This window comes from Salvelinus fontinalis, chromosome 28, assembly GCF_029448725.1.
Source record: "Salvelinus fontinalis isolate EN_2023a chromosome 28, ASM2944872v1, whole genome shotgun sequence".
In the NCBI taxonomy this organism is placed as follows: Eukaryota; Metazoa; Chordata; class Actinopteri; order Salmoniformes; family Salmonidae; genus Salvelinus; species Salvelinus fontinalis.
The window spans coordinates 10,223,145-10,246,525 of record NC_074692.1 but is presented as its reverse complement, the minus strand read 5'-3'; the positions used below and the strand labels follow the sequence as shown (position 1 = coordinate 10,246,525).

The window sequence follows — 23,381 nt, the reverse complement described above, 5'->3', positions numbered from 1 at the left end:
GTTGCATCACCCAACTTCTGTTGAGCTTCAATTGGCAGACAGATAGCCTAACATTCTCTTGCAAAATGTCATGATAAACTGGGGAATTCATTTTTCCGTCGATGATAGCAAGCTGTCCAGGCCCTGAGGCAGCAAAGCAGCCCCAAACCATGATGCTCCCTCCACCATACTGTACAGTTGGGATGAGGTTTTGATGTTGGTATGCTGTGCCTTTTTTTCTCCACACATAGTTTTGTGTGTTCCTTCCAAACAACTCAGCTGTAGTTTCATCTGTCCACAGAATATTTTGCCAGTAGAACATCCAGGTGCACTTTTGCAAACTTCAGTTTTTTTGGACTGCAGTGGCTTCTTCCGTGGTGTCCTCCCATGAACACCATTCTTGTTTTACTGTTTTACGTTTTGTAGACTACGTTTTTTATAGGGCAAGGCAGCGCTAACCAACATCTCCAATCTCGTCTCATTGATTGGACTCTAGGTTAGCTGACTCCTGACTCCAATTAGCTTTTGGAGAAGTCATTAGCCTAGGGTTTCACACTTTTTCCAACCTACACCGTGAATGTTTAAATGATGTATTCAATATAGACAAGAAAAATACAATAATTTGTGTGTCATTAGTTTAAGCACACTATGTGCAACTCTATTTGCAACTATGTGCAACATAGCTCAGGTAGTAGGAAGCTTTCTCATCCATTTATATGCAGATGATACAGTCTTATAAATGCTCTACAACAAAGCTTTCTTAGTGTCCAACAAGCTTTCTCTACCCTTATCCTTGTTATGAACACCTCCAAAACAAAGGTCATGTGGTTTGGTAGGAAGAATGCCCCTCTCCCCACAGGTGTGATTACTACCTCTGAGGATTTAGAGCTTGAGGTCGTCACCTCATACACGTACTTGGGAGTATGGCTAGACAATGCACTGTCCTTCTCTCAGCACATATCAAATCTGCAGGCTAAAGTTAAATCTAGACTTGGTTTCCTCTATCGTAATCGCTCCTCTTTCACCCCAGCTGCCAAACTAACCCTGATTCAGATGACCATTCTACCCATGCTAGATTACAGTTAAATAATTTATAGATTGGCAGGTAAGGGTGCTCTCGAGCGGATAGATATTCTTTACCATTTGGCCATTAGATTTGCCACCAATGCTCCTTATAGGGCACATCACTGCACTCTATACTCTTCTGTAAACTGGTCATCTCTGTATACCCATCGCAAGACCCACTGGTTGATGATTATTTATAAAACCCTCTTAGGCCTTACTCCCCCTATCTGAGATATCTACTGCAGCCCTCATCCTACACATACACACCTGTTCTGCCAGTCACATTCTGTTAAAGTCCCCCAAAGCACACACATCCCTGGGTCGCTCCTCTTTTTAGTTCGCTGCAGCTAGCGACTGGAACGAGCTGCAACAAACACTCAAACTGGACAGTTTTATCTAAATCTGTTCATTCAAACACTCGATCATGGACGCTCTTACTGACAGTTGTGACTACTTTGTGTGATGTATTGTTGTCTCTACGTTCTTGACCTTTGTGCTGTAGACTGTGCCAAATAACGTTTGTACCATGTTTTTGTGTTGCTACCATGTTTTGTTGCTACCATGTTGTTGTCATGTTGTGTTGCTACCATGCTGTGTTGTCATGTTTTGCTGTTATGTTGTTGTCTTAGGACTCTCTTTATGTAGTGTTTATCTAGTCTCTCTTGTTGTGATGTGTGTTTTGTCCTATATTTATATTGTATTTCTTTTTTAAATCCCAGGTCTCCGTCCCCGCAGGAGGCCTTTTACCTTTTGGTAGGCCATCATTGTAAATAAGAATTTGTCCTTTTCAATGACTTGCCTAGTTAAATAAATGTTAAATAAAAAAAATGTAAAAAAATGTGTCTATTGTTGTGACTTAGATGAATCGAGGTAACCCCAAAGGGTTCACATGCTTTTTCTTGCCACTGTATATGGGCAGAAAGCTTACGTTCTTGTTAATCTAACTACAATGTCCAATTTACAGTAGCTATTACAGAAAGAAATACCATGCTATTGTTGGAGGATAGTGCACAACAACAAAACACAATTATCACGGCAACTGGTTTGATACATTCACCTCCGAAGGTAAAAAATGTACTTACATTCAGTAATTTTGGTCTGGCTCCTGCAGACTTCATGCAAAATATTGTGTAGTGAGGTAATTCTTCACTGTGTCAGTCTGAAGCTTTGCACACACTGCTGCCATCTTGTGGACAAAATCTAAATGCCACCTAGGCTCTTATCTTAATGTATGGCCTTTCTCTTGCTTTTCTAAGATGATGGAGAAAAAAAATAAAATAGAAAACACTTGTTTTGTTGTTTGTATGATCCTTTACCAGATCTAATGTGTTACATTCTCCTATATTAATTTCCCATTTCCACAAACTTCAAAGTGTTTCTTTTCAAATGGTATCAAGAATATGCATATCCTTGCTTCAGGTCCTGAGCTACAGGCAGTTAGATTTGGGTATGTCACTTCAGGCGAAAATTGAAAGAAAGGGTCCGATCCTTACTACTCAATTCATCTGACGTGCATCAATCACTCCAGGGATATTTTTTTATTTCTTCCGTTTTAACTTCCCACAAAACTCCAGATGTTATCCCATTGAGGAGTTTCCTTCTCCGAAGCTCTATGTATGACCTCCGTAACATCAAACCAATTTCCAACTTTTGTCAGCTAACTTTGAACTGTAACCACGGAGGTGACTGCAACCCCCAAAAATGCAAATTTGTCAGTTTTAAAGAGGAATTGGACTTACTCAGGCATTACAGGATGTGCAGATGTCACAGACAGGTTACAGACAGAGACTGTAAACAGCTCAAGCCAATCCTCAACAAGGATAGAGGCTCGAGGTTAAATAGTAGATACTCCAGTCCCCTCCAGGTTCTGTGGTAAGTCTCGCCAAGTTTAGTTTAGTGGAATTGCTCCTCATCACAAAAATATGTCTCTGGTTAGAGCTACCCACATTAAAAAATAGCATAGTGTATACAATGGTAGGAATGTTTTTTTCATCGGACGAACTGTAGTATTCACTGTAGTATACTGTAGAATTTATAGTTAACTATAGTATAAATACTGTGGTAAAAAAGAGCACTATATACTACAGTAATTACTGTAGTGTTTTTGCAGACTGTAGTACGGTATACTGTAGTTTTTACTGTAGGGTTTTTGCAGACTCTAGTATACTGTAGAATTTACTGTAGTGTTTTGGGGGGCATTACTGTAGTATTTACTAAACTGTTTTTGTTTTAATATCTTTGACATAGAAGTGGGGGGCTTTCTCCTTGAGGAAACCTATTGGAGAAATACTGAATGAACTAATTTTCCTTAACCTGTAGGTAGGTAGGTAGGTAGGTAGGTAGGTAGGTAGGTAGGTAGGTAGGTAGGACTGGGGTCTGAACGGAGAGTTCAGAGCTTCTGCTCTTTTCTTCTAACCTGTAGGAAACAAAATATGTAGTCTGTACTTGGCATGTAGTTTTCTCACTTATGGGTGGCGCAAATTGGGATGTAGTGGAGGGGAATGGGCAGGGTATATGCAAATTAAATACTGTAGTATTTACTATAGTTGAAAAAAAAATTGAGGACTGTATTGTTTTTGTGGACATTTCTGTATTATTTACTACAGTGTTTTTTGTGGATAATAATGTTGTATTTACTATAGTATTCTACAGTATGCTACAAAATTCTTTACAAAGTACTACACACTATCAAGGGATACTACAGTGTGTAGCATAGTACAGTATACAACAGTTTACTCCAGAATTATATAGTAAGTACTGGAATATTTTATAGTAACTACTACTGTAGTATTTTTTATATGTGGATAACTACTTTCCCAGGCAATGCAGACTTGGGCTGAATCCATCTGGGTTTCTCTGGTTTCCTGGAATGTGATAGGTTCACTGTTCACAGCAGATTGGTTCACCTTTGTGGTGGACTTTATGAAGTCAATGTCATTAGGGAACAGAAAAGCACCTCCCTAGCCTAGATTAGGGATGCAGAACAGTACAATTGATCTCTGAAAGTTGCCAATGGCTGCCCACCACTACTGGACCCCAAATAATGGTTTGACCTAGAAAAAGGCAAGCCCTAGAAATAGGCAATGCTGCCATTTACACATGCTTTTATCACATGTTGGAGCAGCTGAGCCGTTTATCAGATCAGTTGCTGCAGTAAGGGTATTCAGACATTCTTGACAAAGCAATGAAACGTTGAGCTGATTTTGCCAGACAGAATTGCTATTAGCCTATCTTTCGCTATTATGGCCTTGAGGGAGACAACACTGCTCACTGTGCAGGTGGCTGTGATGTTCTGGGTGGTCTGTTCGTTTCTAAGCATTGGCTCTGGCTATGAGCTCCAGGATACCATCCACGCTCTGAAAGAGGAGAATGTCTACCTTCACCACCGTCTGGAGAATCTCACCCGCGCTCTCCGCGAACTGAAGCATCTGCTCTTGGATCACTCAAGAGGTGAGCACTTTATCTTAACAAACTACATGCTTGTACAGTAGGTGTGTTGTTCCCACATTTAATATTAAGTTCCAATTCAATTCCATTCCACACAGACACTGGAGGACAGCATAAAAGTGACTCACTGCATACCTGGAATGAATGGACACAACATGGTAAGATCATATTTACAGGATACAAAAAGTATTCTATGTATTCACTACTACATCTGTACCAATCTCCTCAACCCTCCTGGTTTTCCAGGTATCAGTCCTGAGACACGTCACACGTTGGAGCAGGCTTTCTGCTGGCCTGATCTCCACGGAGCTGCCAGTCCTGTCTTCAAAGTACCTGCCCTCTTCCTTTTTACTCCAATCATTGTCTGGCTGAGCCCTCTGCTTTCTGACTTCTGAACTCGAGAATACAGAAATCACTATTGTTTTAGCCTGGTCCCAGATCTGTTTGTGCTGTTTGTGTTGTCTCACCAACTCCGCCAACTCCTATGGTCCTTTTCACACGCATGACAATGACCAAAGGAGTATGCAAGACAGCACAAACAGATCTGGGACCAGGCTAACATTGTGTCTTCTAAAATGATTGCTAGGCATAATAGCACGTCCTGTGCATCACAATTCTTGCACCTGACCTGTAGCCTGTTTCTTTTGAATGTCATGCTTTTAACAAGGATCTGTTCCATATTACAGTTTATTGGGATTTTCAGTACAAACACTGAATTTAACTGGCTGTAAGACTTACTATTTCAATGATAATAGCAACAACTGAAGACCTTCATCCCTTGGTACTCAAATAAACCATTAAAAAACTGTCAAATCAAAACTTCTAGCTAGTTCGCAATTCTGGCCCTGAGAAACACGGCAGTGAATAGGTATACTTGGAATTAATTTATTGTTAGACATATTTGAATAAAAAGTCATTTAAAGCTGATGGTTTGTGTACCAATCAATATATTTATGTAGTAATAGTACTGCACGTTTTGCAGGGTAAGCTGAGTTATTGCTCAGTAGTGTCTGCCTGCTGGTCCACATGGCTTGATTAGAGAGCCGAGAGCTGAGGGTTTGAATGACACCACTCTACACACCCACACCCTGTAAATGTTGAGGAAAGTCCCTTCATCTGTCACATTATCATTATCTCACAACAAGCCCTCTCACTGGGAAGGTACATCAATGCATAAAAAAACAAGACAAACACATTTCTTATAATATTTGTTTTACTATGGTTGTTGGTAAATGCATTTACATTACCGTGCAAGAGCTGCAGAAGTTGATTCACAGAATACATATTCCTAGCTCTAGAGACAATTTGGCCTCAGTAAATCAATGACTCATCTTAGTACATTGCATGTCAATTACATTATTATTGCATTATTGAGGCTTCTGAGTAGAGTTATATTCATAACTAACCAATGACCACATTTCCCCCCCAGGATTTACATTTTATATAGTACTTTTTTTCAACTTTATCACATCAGCAACAAATGTAAATGCTTGGTGAATTTGTGTGTTTGATGTCCAGAACAGACAATATCACGTGCCAACTAAATTAGTCTTTGTCCGGTTAATTAAAATCACCCTCCTTGCATAGATTATAAATCGGGCCTATTTGTACATGAATTTCCATTTTATTGCGCTGAATTGATTGGGAAAAATAAGTCGATTTACATTTGCAAAGACTTACTACAGGTCGACTGAGGTGAGGCTATGTGTGGATAATAGCCATGCCTTTGGATGTGCTAAACAGTGCTACTATGGCCTCAGTTCCATGGAGATGAGACCATAGTGTTTAGCCTATCTGCTTTTCTCCCTAACATGGGAAGAAGAAACTTGCTTATCCGTTTATGCTTACATTGATGTGTCCTCAGCCTTAATTGACAGCCTTGTCTATAGACAATGCTTAATGAGTTCAGTCAAGGCAATCACAAGCCCCTTATTTTCTATGAACAGGTTATGTGTCTCATCAACATCTTACACGACACAATGGTGTTGTTAGCAATTGTTTGATAAAGTGTTCATTTCTGTTTTTCCTTATCTACGACAGCACATTATTTCCAATGACAAAAACGGGTACAATATTGGTTTAGTGTTGCCTTGCAGTCATTCTCATTAGCCTCATTTAAGGCAGAAAAAGTCCAGACAGCACTTTCCATGATGCACAGTCCATTAACAGATCCACTTCTATGGATTGAAAGCTATCATAGAACTGCTGGTTTTAGTCACTCATGTACAGGCAACTCTTTTGAGTTGTTACAGGACATTTACAATTCTGTCTTCATACTGTGTGTCCCATATTGTTCATTGATAGTACTTTCAAATTGTGCCTTTTGGTATATTAAAACACGTTCATCATTCGTAGTGTTGAAAAGCTACCAGTAGTTTACCAAAGTTAACCGAATCTTCAGTAATTTAGGTAATTTACAGAAAATCTATAGCAATCTATCGTAATTTATCTTTGAATAACTTTATAAAATTGTCTATGAGTTTCTAGTAGATAAACCATATGGCTCAAGAGAAAATAGCTGATTAATGAAAAAGCATCTAATCAACAATGGCATTATTTTTAATTAACTCTACAACTCTTCCAACTATTGACTTTTTTCATAACTGCCACCAATTTGACTGTCACCACTTCCACCAAAGTCGGTTCCTCTCCTTTTTCGGGCGGCGCCCGTCGGTCGGCGTCGCCGGTCTCCTTGCCATCATCGATCCACTTTTCCTTTTCCATTTGTTTTGTCTTGTCTTCTCACACACCTGGTCTCGATTTCCCTCATTACATGTTGTGTATTTAACCCTCTGTTCCCCCCATGTCTTTGTGCGGAATTGTTTATTGTAAGTGCATGTGCACGTTTTCTCTGGTGCGCGACGGGTTTTGTACCCATTTGTTTATTGTTCTGGTTTCCGGTGGTTTTATGAATAAAACTGCTCCGTTGATTACCCAGTTTTGCTCTCCTGCGCCTGACTTCCCTGCCGCCAGTTACGCATTCCCTTATATTGACGCCAAAACATTACTAATAAAGGATATTTCATGCTGAAAACCTCATATTTAACACCAATGTTATTCACTAAGTTGATGGTTTGTATTTAAGATAATGTTTTACAGCTTTGTCATCCATTATTTTATTTTTTTAAATCATCTTATTTAATGATTTCATATATTGTACATGTGATAAGACCACACAGAGGGCCAGAGATAATTACAGACACCTGTGGTCATCTGAAGTACCCAAAAGGGCCACTAGATGTCTTGTGATAGGTTACATAAAATCCTTGAAATATTCCTAAATTCTGATAGTTTACTGGAAAATGTAAAAAATTGTCAGTAATATACCTTCACTTTGCAACCCTAATCATTATCTGTGCATACCTTTTTTCACAACGCATCAGTGCTCCTTCATCTGGAAAAACAATAGAAACACAATACTTTCTATTGTATTAGGATGATAAGCTTGTTATAGTACTGTTGGAAGTGGCTATGAATGGATTATGCTCTGCTCTGCTCCACTGGGTGTGTGTGTGTGTGTGTGTGTGTGTGTGTGTGTGTGTGTGTGTGTGTGTGTGTGTGTGTGTGTGTGTGTGTGTGTGAGTGTGTGTGTGTGTGTGTGTGTGTGTGTGTGTGTGTGTGTGTGTGTGTGTGTGTGTGTGTGTGTGTGTGTGTGTGTGTGTGTGTGTGTGTGTGTGTGTGTATTTGTGTGTGTGTGTGTGTGTGCGCGTGTCTGATGCGTGCATGTGCAAGTGAGCGTGGCTTGTCCTTTCCACCTGAAACCTAAGCATATGCAGCGGACGAGCGGAGGGTCTGCGTGGACCAGAGATAGCTGGAGAGATCTACTGACTGAAGGTACAGTGTCTTACTTTATACATCATGATACTGTGTTTCATCATTCTATAACTTGCTAATAAATAGCCTAAGCAAAGGTTGTCTTGTAATTTTAGCAATTTTGCTACAATAGGAAACATTTACATGCATTCGGCATTTCATGCTGTCATTTGTTTGAATAGTAGTTTTTAGCAATAGTGTTAGTTCCAGTTACAATAGTGCTCCAATAGTGTTAGTTCCAGTTACAATAGTGCTCCAATAGTGTTAGTTCCAGTTACAATAGTGCTCCAATAGTGTTAGTTCCAGTTACAATAGTGCTCCAATAGTGTTAGTTCCAGTTACAATAGTGTTAGTTTCAGTTACAATAGTGCTCCAATAGTGTTAGTTCCAGTTACAATAGTGCTCCAATAGTGTTAGTTTCAGTTACAATAGTGCTCCAATAGTGTTAGTTCCAGTTACAATAGTGCTCCAATAGTGTTAGTTCCAGTTACAATAGTGCTCCAATAGTGTTAGTTTCAGTTACAATAGTGTTAGTTCCAGTTACAATAGTGCTCCAATAGTGTTAGTTTCAGTTACAATAGTGCTCCAATAGTGTTAGTTCCAGTTACAATAGTGCTCCAATAGTGCTAGTTGCGGTAACATTCAAATATATTGTAATATTACAGTGGGTGTGCGTTTCTGGTAATTAAGTTTCATGTCAATTTGTAAGTGTTGCAGTGGCCTTTTACAATAACCAACATTGATTTAATGTATCTTTGTATGTTTATATCATTACACATAAATAATGTAATTTCAAAAACAAATTGAAAACATTTTGATACTTTAGGAGCCTGTCTCGTTGGAGTATTATTATTTATTTTTTGTACAAATGCTGCGGACAAATAACACATGTCTGTAAAGGCAAAATATCTGAAAACAAAAAACAAAGAAACAGACAGAGAATATACAGATGTAGGATATTATTTTGATCACCCTGTTGCAAGAGAACGTTTAAAACTAGTAGTGCATTTGAGGTTTAAAAATGCTTCTGAAGTTTGCAATTTCCACTTTGGAATAAATATATCCATGAACCACATTTTCTGTTGCTGCTGTAGCAAACTGGCTCAATTTAAGATCCTGCATCTGTAAGTGCTTGAGTGAGAGATGAAGAAAAATCTTAATGACTTGCTAAACTGCTTGCTAGGTAAATGGCCTGTTGTTAGGTTAAAGAAAACACACACCCCCAGGCTCTCAGCAGATAGCTGTTAGCTTGCTACCCACGCCAGATGAGTCCAGGCCCTAAAGTGCCCATTCACATGACCACTAGCAAGTACTTCCACTGCCAATTAGGGGCCATGGCCATGGGACCGCTTTCACTATCACAGTTCTTAAGTAATCTGTGTCCTCTCTGCCTGCAGTATTACACTGACATTTGTGTCAAATTTTCAGGCGTCTACTTCAAATATTTAGGTTTAATGGAAATTGAAGTGTATGCTCTCAGTTGCCTGAGGTGACTTTTTTTATGTCAATTTTGTTGTTTCGTGTTATACAGATATTCCGTGAAGGAGTAGATGACCATTGATACAATCTGAGGTGAATTTATCATTCAATTATTGTGATTTGAGCTATTTCCTCATAGTTTCACTATAGCTGCTCACGCCACTGAGAAAAACATACTTTAGACATCTCATTACCCCATGCAATATGAACCTATACCTTAACCCTGCATCACAGCAGAGTAAATGCAGTGTTTTTTTTGTTGTTGTTTATTTATCACTATCACGTGTAACTAATCTACTTTTATATGCATGTCCAGCATGAGGATTTTAAAGCTTCTTGAGATCAAATACACTACATTCCCCTCTTCAATCCTGTCATGTTTACAAGCGCGAAACACACACCTCTACGAGCACAAACTGTGTCGCATTACATAGTCATTCTATCCTTACATGGCCATGTCGAGCTTAGTATGAGCATGAAAGCCCATATGATCAGACAGGCAGCTTTCTTCCAGGGGGGCTGATGATAACTGATCTTCACAGTACAAAGCTCTGCAGGCCTTTTCATGTCACCTACATTGAGTGGAGGGGCTGCTGCTGCTGAGCTGGAGGATAAAGTGGCTCGCCCATTGAAGAGAGTAAAGAGGCCAGTAGCAGACAATGCTCCACTGCCATCGCGGTGCCACTGAAATACACAACCAAATTAGGAATTAGAGAGAGAGAACACAAGAGAGAGAGAGAGAGATCTAGTGAGAGAGCGCAAGAGAGAGAGAGAGAGATCTAGTGAGAGAGGGAGCTAGAGAGAGAGAGAGAGAGAGAGAGAGATATATATATAGAGAGAGAGAGAGATATAGAGAGAGAGATGGGGGAGTGGTGCTAAGTGAGCTCTTTCATATATTGCATGGAGCTTTTAGAAAATGCATGCACACATGCACAAAAGAACTGCAACAGTGCAACAAGATTGGCAACCTCTTTGTATGCAAAATAATACAATGAATGTTATTAGTTACACACTATAATAAATCCACAATCAGACAAATAATTGCAAACAACATAGGGAAAATGTGAAATAATCGCTGCTAGGCCCCTGATTTAAACTGGTCAAACAATCAAGTTACCTTTTTCAAATCTACTCATATAATCTCTGATTCACCGCATAAAATGAAAATGATATGTGATTGTCACACTGTTTTTCAGGACACACGCACTGCTGTTCCCATGGACAAGCCTCTCTGGACTTCAGCGTCAGGTGGAGCCCTGCAGTAGGATGCTGGAGTCTATGTCTGTCTGTGGTCCCCCTGCTCTGGCCTCTCACCTTTGGCTGCTCATTTTCTCCTGCTCTCTTCACAGTCAACCAGCCCTGTCTGACCTTGGTGAGTGAGAGGCAAACTGAATACAGAGTGCTCAATATGTATGCTTTCGTCTTTGTTGTTGTTATTGCAGTTTGATGTCAAAGAGTGGAGCCAAATGTGGTAATGCAAATGCTGCTGCCAAATTATTGCACACTTATTGTAAATACTGGTTGCTGCACAATGATTGATTAATACTGGTGAGTTTTTTTTGGTCATATCATTAATCACATTTACAGGACAGACTATACATTTTCATGAGAGATATAGGTCCACACTTTATTGACCTGCAACGCTAATATTACAAGTTATTTATGTATCAATGAAATACTGATACTGTCATGATTTCTGCAATGATCGAGACTAGTTTTCTAAATAGTCCCCATGCTAATTTCCAGACCTCGTGTATACATGTGACAAAAGGCCTGAAAAAAAACCTGCTTCAGCTTCATCTGTCTCCTAGCAACACACAGCTTCACAAACACTGTTATATGATTATCAAGGTTCTCAGATAAATTGGCTGTTTGGGAACATTCAATCATTAGATCTTTTGTAAATTCATATATGAATGTGAATCATCTTCTGTTGTTTTATTCTGTAGAGTAATAACTCAAAACAATACTCACTTTTACTGGCTACTTCACTGTCAATGATTGCAGCTAATGTTTTGAAGTAAAGTATTCATATTACATACAGTAACTAGCCATTTTGGTGACTAACTGGTGCATTAATTAGCTCTGTATCCTTTCACATGACAAGTTACTGACAAGCAGAGACTGACTGGGTCTCATATGTTGCTTAACCTACAGTTTAATAAGATCCTAGCTTTAGCCGGTTGGTATCTTGTGGAATAGACACTGCCTGGAACGCGGTTTTACCAATCAGCGTTCCAGGATTAGACCCAACCAATGTATGGGATCAACTCTGAATAGTGAAGCCTCAGAATTAGTATGTCGATTTGCTGCCTGTTAACTCTCTCTCTCTCTCTCTGGTTTGTGTCTCACACTTCTGTCTGTGGTCAGTGTTCTCCACCCTTCCAGAGGATAGTGTTGGTGTGCTGGGTGCTCCCCTCACACTACACTGTGCAGTGTCTGACTCCAGCCGCCAGGGGGCACTGTCTGTTCGATGGGAAAGGGCCAGCGGAGAGGCAGCAGCACTGAGTCCTGGTCCTGACAAAGGGATCCACCAAGTGGCCAACGGATCTCTGTTCTTCCCCCAGCTGAGAGAGGGGGACCTGGGGAGATATGTCTGTAGTGCAGGCATTGGAGCCAAACACATCAGGACTGTTGTCCATGTGATGGAAGCTGGTTGGTTAGCCTTCTCACCTCTTGTGCATGCCTCTGCTGAAGTAATACAATACATTTACATTAACTTTAGTACACAGAACATATCTGGCTTGTATGTGATGTCTGTTTCAGAAATGAGAAAAGCATAGATACATTTGATCCTTTGTTTGATACTGTGTGTGTAGAGCTGGAGGCAGTGTTATTTAGTCCTCAGTCTCAGACGGTCAGTGAGGGTCAGGCAGTGTTCCTCCAGTGTGTCTCAGGGAACAGCTCACCCCCTGCACACATCACCTGGCTCAAAGACAACACACTCTTCACCAAAGGCACTCAGATTCAGGTATTGAATGCATTAGTCTGTGCATGGATTTGAATGCATGTCTTTTTTGTGTCTTTGTATATGTGGAGATTTGATTGTGTGTGGCTGTGTGTATGTCTAAATGCACACTGTGTTACTCCAGGGCCAATATGGAGGGGGTAACCAGAGGAAGACCTCAGGCACTCTGCACCTCTCTAATGTCTTAGTAGAGGACGACGGGGAATACGTCTGTGTCACACACAACGCCTTAGTGAACAGCAGCCTGGAGAGCAAGGCGGCTACACTCACTGTACAAGGTGAAACAATGCACAGCCTCTTCCCTACTTCCTGCTTACCCCCTCTCTCTGCCCTGTCTTCTTAGAACAGCATGGATGACGGCACTAGAGTTGGTGCCAGTCTTTTTCTGTTTTAGCCAGCTCCTGTATCAATCTACACCGCCTTCACAAAGTATTCATACCCCTTGACTCATTCCACATTTTATTGTGTTACAGCCTGAATTCAAAAAAAGATTAAATAGATTTTGTTCTCATCCATCTACACTCAATACCCCGTAGTGACAAAGTGAAAACATGTTTTAATATCAAGTCTACTAAACTATATGGAAATGTTTTAAGAAGGCCATACCTAGGACCATTTACCTATTTGATTGTGAATTCTGCCGTTTTAAAAACATATATTAAAAAAATATTTGATAAACCGTGTGTATGTGTATGGCCTTACTGCTATTAGCCCATACACAAGCACGGAACAACAGATAGTCCCAAAAACAAATCAAAAGGAAGTTTGTTCTGAAGAGGCTGTCCTTTATCTTAGAGATATAAGAAAGATCAGGAAACACTTGTTTTAGTTTTTTTTCTTGTATATTTAACCCCATATTTTTGGCACTGAACAGTCTCCATGTATACTTCCATATATTTTGTTCAACTGGTACCGGGGGACCTTCAGATGAGTCTTGTGAGGCCTGTTTCAAAACAACCCACATGTACATGTTTGTGAGTCTCAGAGGGGTCATAGTGTGTAGCCCAAATTGTTCGGACGGTACTGACCGAAGTTGGCAGATCGGAGGTACCGACTTCAGACGAGTCCCAAGACGCTTGTGGGGGTCGTAGAACAAAACAGAGAACCCCATCGTGTTTGTGATAGTCTCATATTTTCATAGAGTGGTAATTTGTAGACCTGAATACTTTGTAGGCTAAACCGACGCTACAGGTAATTTTGTGAGAAGACTGATTTTCGGGATGTCTCATGGTCAAATAAAATGTATTGGTCACATGCACATATTTAGCAGATGTTGTTGCATGTGTAGTGAAATGCTTGTAATAAAGTATGTAAACATTATTAAAATGACTAGTGTTCCATTATTAAAGTCACCAGTGATTCCATGTCTATTTCTATAGCGCGGCAGCCTCTAAGGTGCAGGGTTGGATAACCGGGTGGTAGCCGGCTAGTGATAGCTATTTAACAGTCTGATGGACATGAGATAGAAGCTGTTTTTCAGTCTCTCAGTCCCAGCTTTGATGCACCAGGCAGTGGCTCGGGTGGTTGATGTCCTTGATGATCTTTTTGGCCTTCCTGTGACATCGGCTGCTGTAGGTGTGCTGGATGGCAGGCAGTGTGCCCCCGGTAATGTGTTAGGCAGACCGCACCACCCTCTGGAGAACCCTGCGGTTTGCGGGTGGTGCAGTTCCCGTACCAGGCGGTGATACAGCCATACAGGATACTCTCAATTGTGCATCTGTAAAAGTTTGTGAGAGTCATAGGGGCCAAGCCAAATTTCTTCAGCGTTCTGAGGTTGAAGAGGTGCTGTTGCGCCATCTTCACCACACTGTCTGTGTGGGTGGGCCATTTCAGATTGTCAGTGATGTGTACGCTGAGGAACCTGAAGCTTTCCACCTTCTCCACTGCGTTCCCATCAATGTGGATAGGTGCGTGCTCCCTCTGCTTATTCCTGAAGTCCACGATCAGCTCCTTCGTTTTCTTGATGTTGAGGGAGAGGTTATTTCCCTGGCACCACACTCCCAGGTCCCTCACCTCCTCCCTGTAGGCTGTCTCGTCATTGTTGGTAATCAGGCCTACTATGGTTGTGTCGTCTGCAAACTTGATGATTGAGTTGGAGGCGTGTGTGGCCACGCAGTCATGGGTGAACAAAGAGTATAGGAGGGGGCTGGGTACGCACCCTTGTGGGGCCTTGTGTTGTGGATCAGTGAAGTGGAGGTGTTGTTTCCTACCTTTACCACCTGGGCGCAGCCCGTCAGGATGTCCAGGACCCAGTTGTACAGGGCAGGGTTCAGACCCAGGGCCCCGAGCTTGATGATGAGCTTGGAGGGTACTATGGTGTTGAAGGCTGAGCTAAAGTCAAAGAACAGCATTCTTACATAGGTATTCCCCTTGGCCAGGTGGGATAAGGCAGTGTGCAGTGCAATAATGATTTCATTGTCTGTGGATACATTGGGGCGGTAAGCAAATTTGAGGTGGGTCTAGGGTATCAGGTAAGATGGAGGTGATATGATCCTTAACAAGCCTCTCAAAGCACTTCATGATGACATTTAGTTCAGTTATCTTTGCTTTATTGGGTACAGGAACAATGGTGGACATCTTGATGCAAGTGGGGACAGCAGACTGGGATAGGGAGAGATTGAATATGTCTTTAAACACTCCAGCCCACTGGTCTGCACATGCTCTGAGGACGCAGCTAGGGAAGCTGTCTGGGCTGGCAGCCTTGCGAGGGTTAACATGCCGGCAAACACCGCTCTTGCTCTGTCACCTTTCACCGCAGATGCGGAAGTGCAATATTGGCGGATGCGGAGGATTGAGACACATCCAATACAAACATATCTCTAGCTTAAACTGACATGGGGATTGTTTTATTATGCTAATTTGATTTCGGTGGGGGAGTGGACATCGACTCTAGTCTTATTTTTCACCATTGGCCTCATGGTGAAATCTCTGAGCATTTCCCTTCCTCTCCGGCAACTGAGTTAGGAGGGACGCCTGTATCTTTGTAGTGACTGGGTGTATTGATGCACCGTCCAAAGTGTAGTTAATAATTTTACCATGCTCAAAGGCATATTACATTTTTTGTCCCATCTACCAATAGGTGCCCTTCTTCACGTGGCATTCAAAAAACTCCCTGGTCTTTGTGGTTGAATCTGTGTTTGATATTCACTGCTTGTGTTGGGTACAGAGATGAAGTAGTCTTTCATAAATCACGTTAAAGAGTGTTTTTGCACACATAGTCCTTGCAACTTATTATGTGACTTGCTAAGCACATTTTTACTCCTGAAGTTATTTAGGCTTGCCATAACAAAGGGGTTGAATACTTATTGGCTCAAGACATTTCAGCTTTTCATTTTCAATTAATTTGTAAAAATGTCTAAAAACATAATTCCACGTTGACATTATAGGGTATTGTGTGTAGGCTGTAACACAACAACATGTGGAATAAGTCAAGGGGTTAATAATTTCCAAAGGCACTGTACATCTGCTGTACTCTGCTGTACTGCTGTACTGCGTGGCGAAGTACAACACCAACTCCATCTTCAAGTTTGCGGCCGACACCACAGTTGTAGTCCTCATCACTGACAAGGAGTCCGCCTACAGGGAGGATGCCAGAGACCTGACAGTGTGAGGCCAAAACAACAACTTCTGCCTCAATGTCAGCAAAACGAAGGAGTTGATTGTCGACTTCAGGAAGCAGGGAGGAGGACACGCCTCGATCAACATCGACGAGGCTGTAGTGGAAAGAGTCAGCAGCTTCAGGTTCCTCGGCGTCCACGTCACCGAGAAGATCACATGGACTGACAACACCACAGCCCTGGTCAAGAATGCGCAACAGCACCTCTACTTTCTCCGACGGCTCTCCAAATTCTACCGCAGCATCATCGAGAGCTTCCTGACCGGCTGCCTCACGGCCTGGTACGGAAACTTCTCTGTTCACAACCGCAAAGCCCTTCAGCAGGTGGTAAAGACAGCCCAGTACATCACTGGAGCCGTGCTCCCCACCATACAGGACATCAAAGGACCTCGCTCACCCCAGCCACGGACTATTCACTCTGTTACCGTCTGGCATACGGTACCAGAGCATCGGGTCCCGTACCTCCAGGCTCAGAGACAGTTTTTACCTACAAGCCATCAGACTATTGAACATGGACTGACCGTCGGCACAACAACCGTCTCTTGCACTGTCTCCCTGCACCTTAACCAGTTAAACTAAATGTAATTTATTATGTCATCTAAGTAATCCCCAAAAGTAATTACTCATCATGAGAGGGCCATAAACAATAACTAGTAAGGCTGCATACTCAAAGAAAGATTAAAATCTCACCTTTCTGGAGAAAATGTTTATATATTGAGGTGTAGTCACTTTTCAGGACACTCAAGTATTTTTAGAAGGCTGAAGTACACAGTAGAAATATAATACAAATATAAAATATTTTATATGATATATCTCCTATTCAACTAAAGTGAATGAATAAGGCTTGAAATTACTTATGTGCTTTCTAAATATAGCATAATCAAATTTATAAAATGACTAACTATAAGATTTCACCTTCCTTATAACTGTACAATACATATTTGTATGTTTAGTGTTAGAGAAAATGTGCATATTTTCTAAAGGTCTCTCTTGATCACTGTGAACGTCTCACAGAGCTCTAGCTTGGCTTGCTGAACTCGTTAGGAGCTCGTTGTTTTTGTTTAATATTAACGGATTAATGGATAATAAATCAATTTCTGAATGTGCTTCTGTGATGAAACCACTCTCTCCTGCTGAGCTACGATGTAATGATTGCAGGCATGTGCTTTGTCCGTGGCTGTGATGTAGGGTTTAACCAGGAGTTGATGGACATTCAGAAGAGCAAATGAAATGGTAGGAGGGACATCCCAGCTTCAAGTGGTTTGGGATTTCGCATCCTACGTCACACAGGCTCAGAAAAAAATACTACTGTGTCTGAGGGAACAGGGGCAAACTTTAAGTTCATTACTACTGGAACTACACACTACTGCCTAATTCTCACTTGAAACATTGTGTTTGTGTTTAATTGGCTAAATTATACATTCTGTTAACATTATGACTCCAACGTGATCTGTTCATGAATTTTGTAGTCTATGACATTTACATATGATCATTTTTCACTAAGTAGTTGGGTGTAGTGGACTACTTTTTCAAAGTAACTATAGTTAAGTACTTGTACACCTGCATTGCTTGCTGTTTGGGGTTTTAGGCTGCGTTTCTGTACAGCACTTCGAGATATTAGCTGATGTATGAAGGGCTATATAAAATAAACTTGATTGATTGATTGAAGTAAGCTATATTATTCTTAAGGGTCGTTTTAGTGTAGTTTAACTTCTTTCAGTGTGAAATAATTGGTAGCTTGGTAAACTATATTTTCAGAGTAGCTTCCCCAACACTGACAGGAAGCCACTGTAGTGTTGAGACACACCCCCATGTTTATCTGTTGAACATTACACAGGAAGTCTGTGTAGAGTTGAGACACCCACCCCCCACACAGACATGTACTGTATCTATTGCTCTTCAGGAGTCCCTACAGGGCTGCAGATCACCCAGGGCCCTGACAACCTCACCATCGCCATGGAGACAGAGGTCTCCATGTGCTGTGCTGCCCGAGGCTTCCCAGCTCCCACAGTGCAATGGTTCAAAGACAGCCATCTCCTGGTGAACAGCTCCGGCTTGAGTTTGCAGAACAAGGGACAGCTGCTTGTGTTCAAGTGAGGAGATCTTGAGGACATTATGACATTATCATTGTTTTTTAAATCATTAAATCCAATGTAAAAAGCATCTGTGCTCCTCATTCCCAGGAATGTGTCTGAGGAAGATGAGGGTTCCTACCACTGTGAGGCCAGGAATGAGAGGGAGACTGTCAGATCTCAGCCTGCCTATCTCCTCCCAGCAGGTACTGTATACCATGCTCTGGTTGTTATTATTCCAACCTAAATATCAATACTATCACCTTAACTGACATACAATACCTCTCTCCCTCTCCACAGAGATGGAATGGAACTTTGTCCTGCAGCCCACCAACCAGACAGTGAGGATGGGAGACTCTGTTACTCTGGTCTGCAGACCCCCCTACAGCAGGCCTCCAGCCACGGTGTCCTGGTTCAAGAACAACCGCCTCCTCACTACCAAGACACACTTCACTGTTGGGCCTAATGGAGACCTCATCTTCCACAGGTGTGTGTGTGTGTGTGTGTGTGTGTGTGTGTGTGTGTGTGTGTGTGTGTGTGTGTGTGTGTGTGTGTGTGTGTGTGTGTGTGTGTGTGTGTGTGTGTGTGTGTGTGTGTGTGTGTGTGTGTGTGTGTGTGTGTGTGTGTGTGTGTGTGTGTGTGACTATGTTAATATATTGTATGATCATTTATTTATATAGCTCTTCTTACATCAGCTGATATCTCAAAGTACTTTACAGAAACCCAGCCTAAAACCCCAAACAGCAAGCAATGCAGGTGTAGAAGCACCTAGAGAGGAACCAGGCTATGAGGGGTGGCCAGTCCTCTTCTGGCTGTGCCGGGTGGAGATTATAACAGAACATGGCCAAGATGTTCAAATGTTCATAAATGACCAGCAGGGTCAAATAATAATAATCACAGTAGTTGTCGAGGGTGCAACAAGTCAGCACCTCAGGAGTAAATGTCAGTTGGCTTTTCATAGCTGATCATTGAGAGTATCTCTACCGCTCCTGCTGTCTCTAGAGAGTTGAAAACAGCAGGTCTGGGACAGGTAGCACGTCCGTTGAACAGGTCAGGGTTCCATAGCCGCAGGCAGAACAGTTGAAACTGGAGCAGCAGCACGGCCAGGTGGACTGGGGACAGCAAATAGTCATCATGCCAGGTAGTCCTGAGGCATGGTCCTAGTGCTCAGGTCCTCCGAGAGAGAGAAAGAAAGAAAGAAAGAAAGAAAGAAAGAAAGAATTAGAGAGAGCATACTTAAATTCACACAAGACACCGGATAAGACACGAGAAAAACTCCAGAAATAACAGACTGACCCTAGCCCCCCGACACATAAACTACTGCAGCATAAATACTGGAGGCTGAGACAGGAGGGGTCAGGAGACACTGTGGTCCCATCCGATGATACCCCCGGACAGGGCCAAACAGGCAGGATATAACCCCACCCACTTTGCCAAAGCACAGCCCCCACACCACTAGAGGGATATCTTCAACCACCAACTTACCAGACAGGAAGACCACGTCAGTGACTCAACCCACTCAAGTGACGCACCCCTCCTAGGGACGGCATGGAAGAGCACCAGTAAGCCAGTGACTCAGCCCCTGTAATAGGGTTAGAGGCAGAGAATCCCAGTGGAGAGAGGGGAACCGGCCAGGCAGAGACAGCAAGGGCGGTTCGTTGCTCCAGAGCCTTTCCTTTCAACTTCACACTCCTGGGCCAGACTACACTCAATCATATGACCTACTGAAGAGATGAGTCTTCAGTAAAGACTTAAAGGTTGAGACCGAGTCTGCGTCTCTCACATGGGTAGGCAGACCATTCCATAAAAATGGAGCTCTATAGGAGAAGGCCCTGCCTCCAGCTGTTTGCTTAGAAATTCTAGGGGCAATTAGGAGGCCTGCGTCTTGTGACCCTGGCGTACGTATGTACGGCAGGACCAAATTGGAAAGATAGGTAGCAGCAAGCCCATGTAATGCTTTGTAGGTTAGCAGTAAAACCTTGATATCAGCCCTTGCCTTAACAGGAAGCCAGTGTAGGGAGGCTAGCACTGGAGTAATATGATCACATTTTGGGGTTCTAGTCAGGATTCTAGCAGCCGTTTTTAGCACTAACGGAAAGTAGAGCATTGCAGTAGTCTAACCTTGAAGTAACAAACGCATGGATACATTTTTCTGTATCATTTTTGGACAGAAAGTTTCTGATTTTTGCAATGTTACGTAGATGGAAAAAAGCTATCCTTGAAACAGTCTTGATATGTTCGTCAAAAGAGAGATCAGGGTCGAGAGTAACGCCGAGGTCCTTCACAGTTTTATTTGAGACGACTGTACAGCCATCAAGATTAATTGTCAGATTCAACAGAAGATCTCTTTGTTTCTTGGGACCTAGAACAAGCATCTCTGTTTTGTCCAAGTTTAAAAGTAGAAAGTTTGCAGCCATCCACTTCCTTATGTCTGAAACACAGGCTTCTAGCGAGGGCAATTTGGGGGCTTCACCATGTTTCATTGAAATGTACAGCTGTGTGTCATCTGCATAGCAGTGAAAGTTAACATTATGTTTTCGAATGACATCCCCAAGAGGTCAAATATATAGTGAAAACAATAGTGGTCCTAAAACAGAACCTTGAGGAACACCGACATTTACAGTTGATTTGTCAGAGGCCAAACCATTCACAGAGACAAACTGATATCTTTCCGACAGATAACATCTCAACCAGGCCAGAACTTGTCCGTGTAGACCAATTTGGGTTTCCAATCTCTCCAAAATAATGTGGTGATCGGTGGTATCAAAAGCAGCACTAAGTTCTAGGAGCACGAGGACAGATGCAGAGCCTCGGTCTGATGCCATTAAAAGGTCATTTACCACCTTCACAAGTGCCGTCTCAGTGCTATGATGGGGTCTACAACCAGACTGGAGCATTTCGTATACATTGTTTGTCTTCAGGAAGGCAGTGAGTTGCTGAGCAACAGCTTTTTCAATAATTCTTGAGAGGAATGGAAGATTCGATATATAGTTTTTTATATTTTCTGGGTCAAGGTTTGGCTTTTTCAAGAGAGGCTTTATTACTGCCTCTTTTAGTGAGTTTGGTACACATCCGGTGGATAGAGAGACGTTTATTATGTTCAACATAGGAGGGCCAAACACAGGAAGCAGCTCTTTCAGTAGTTTAGTTGGAATAGAGTCCAGTATGCAGCTTGAAGGTTTAGAGGCCATGATTATTTTCATCATTGTGTCAAGCGATATAGTACTAAAACACTTGAGTGTCTCCCTTGATCCTAGGTTCTGGCAGAGTTGTGCAGACTCAGGACAACTGAGCTTTGGAGGAATACGCAAATTTAAAGAGGAGTCCGTAATTTGCTTTCTAATGATCATGATCTTTTCCTCAAAGAAGTTCATGAATTTATTGCTGCTGAAGTGAAAGCCATCCTTACTTGGGGAATGCTGCTTTTTAGTTAGCTTTGCGACAGTATCAAAAATAGATTTCGGATTGTTCTTATTTTCCTCAATTAAGTTGGAAAAATAGGACGATCGAGCAGCAGTGAGGGCTCTTCAGTACTGCACGGTACTGTCTTTCCTAGCTAGTCGGAAGACTTCCAGTTTGGTGTGGCGCCATTTTCGTTCCAATTTTCTGGAAGCTTGCTTCAGAGCTCAGGTATTTTATGTATACCAGGGAGCTAGTTTCTTATGACAAATGTTTTTAGATTTTAGGGGTGCAACTGCATTTAGGGTATTGCGCAAGGTTAAATTGAGTTCCTCAGTTAGGTGGTTAACTGATTTTTGTCCTCTGACGTCCTTGGGTAGGCAGAGGGAGTCTGGAAGGGCATCAAGGAATCTTTGGGTTGTCTGAGAATTTATAGCACGACTTTTGATGCTCCTTGGTTGGGGTCTGAGCAGATTATTTGTTGCGATTGCAAACGTAATAAAATGGTGGTCCGATAGTCCAGGATTATGAGGAAAAACATTAAGATCCACAACATTTATTCCATGGGACAAAACTAGGTCCAGAGTATGACTGTGGCAGTGAGGTCCAGAGACATGTTGGACAAAACCCACTGAGTCGATGATGGCTCCGAAAGCCTTTTGGAGTGGGTCTGTGGACTTTTCTATGTGAATATTAAAGTCACCAAAAATGTGAATATTATCTGCCATGACTACAAGGACCGATAGGAATTCAGGGAACTCAGTGAGGAACGCTGTATATGGCCCAGGAGGCCTGAGTAGGCTGCATAGATTTCATGACTAGAAGCTCAAAAGACGAAAACGTCAGTTTTTTTTTTGTAAATTCAAATTTGCTATCGTAAATGTTAGCAACACCTCCGCCTTTGCGGGATGCGTGAGGGATATGGTCACTAGTGTAACCAGGAGGTGAGGCCTCATATAACATAGTAAATGCATCAGGCTTAAGCCATGTTTCAGTCAGGCCAATCACATCAAGATTATGATCAGTGATTAGTTCATTGACTATAACTGCCTTTAACAGCCAGTATAATAGCCATTTTTAACTGCTTGTTTCTCTAGTGCCCATGACACAGACAGGGGAGTGTACTTCTGCAGAGCGTCCAACATCCACCTGTACAGATCTGTGACCTCTAGAACAGCCAGACTGAACGTTTTTGGTAAGACATCACACATGGCGTGGGTTTATTATTCACTAGCCTTGTGTCTGTATAGGAGATATTATATTCTGTGTCTGTATAGGATATATTATATTCTGTGTCTGTATAGGAGATATTATATTCTGTGTCTGTATAGGAGATATTATATTCTGTGTCTGTATAGGAGATATTATATTCTGTGTCTGTATAGGAGATATTGATAAAACATGTTTACATTCAGTACGCATATACAATTGCAATCATCATCTGAGACACAGTCCATTGTCTGAGATATATTGATACAGAAGTAAGACGTTCAGCCTACTCTTCCTCCTCCCCCTGATCCACTATTGTCCTGCCAGCCCCTCC

The 23,381-nt window shown here is 41.9% G+C and overlaps 1 protein-coding gene across 2 annotated transcripts; it reads left to right on the top strand.

The window, feature by feature from the left end:
* The first annotated feature begins 8,235 nt into the window (after window positions 1–8,235).
* Window positions 8,236–23,247, top strand: LOC129826108 (peroxidasin homolog). Of its 2 annotated transcripts, XM_055886435.1 has the most exons (10): window positions 8,236–8,325; window positions 9,836–9,876; window positions 10,980–11,155; window positions 12,154–12,438; window positions 12,603–12,754; window positions 12,876–13,029; window positions 18,271–18,460; window positions 18,551–18,645; window positions 18,740–18,926; window positions 22,936–23,247. In XM_055886435.1, the coding sequence occupies exons 3-10, from the start codon at window positions 11,050–11,052 to the stop codon at window positions 23,231–23,233; spliced, it is 1,467 nt and encodes a 488-aa protein (XP_055742410.1). In that variant the 5' UTR covers window positions 8,236–8,325; window positions 9,836–9,876; window positions 10,980–11,049; the 3' UTR covers window positions 23,234–23,247. The 2 variants fall into 2 exon arrangements, with proteins under 2 accessions (XP_055742410.1, XP_055742411.1); XM_055886436.1 differs by lacking the exon at window positions 9,836–9,876 and having other exon boundaries at window positions 8,254–8,325.
* Window positions 23,248–23,381: the final 134 nt, after the last annotated feature.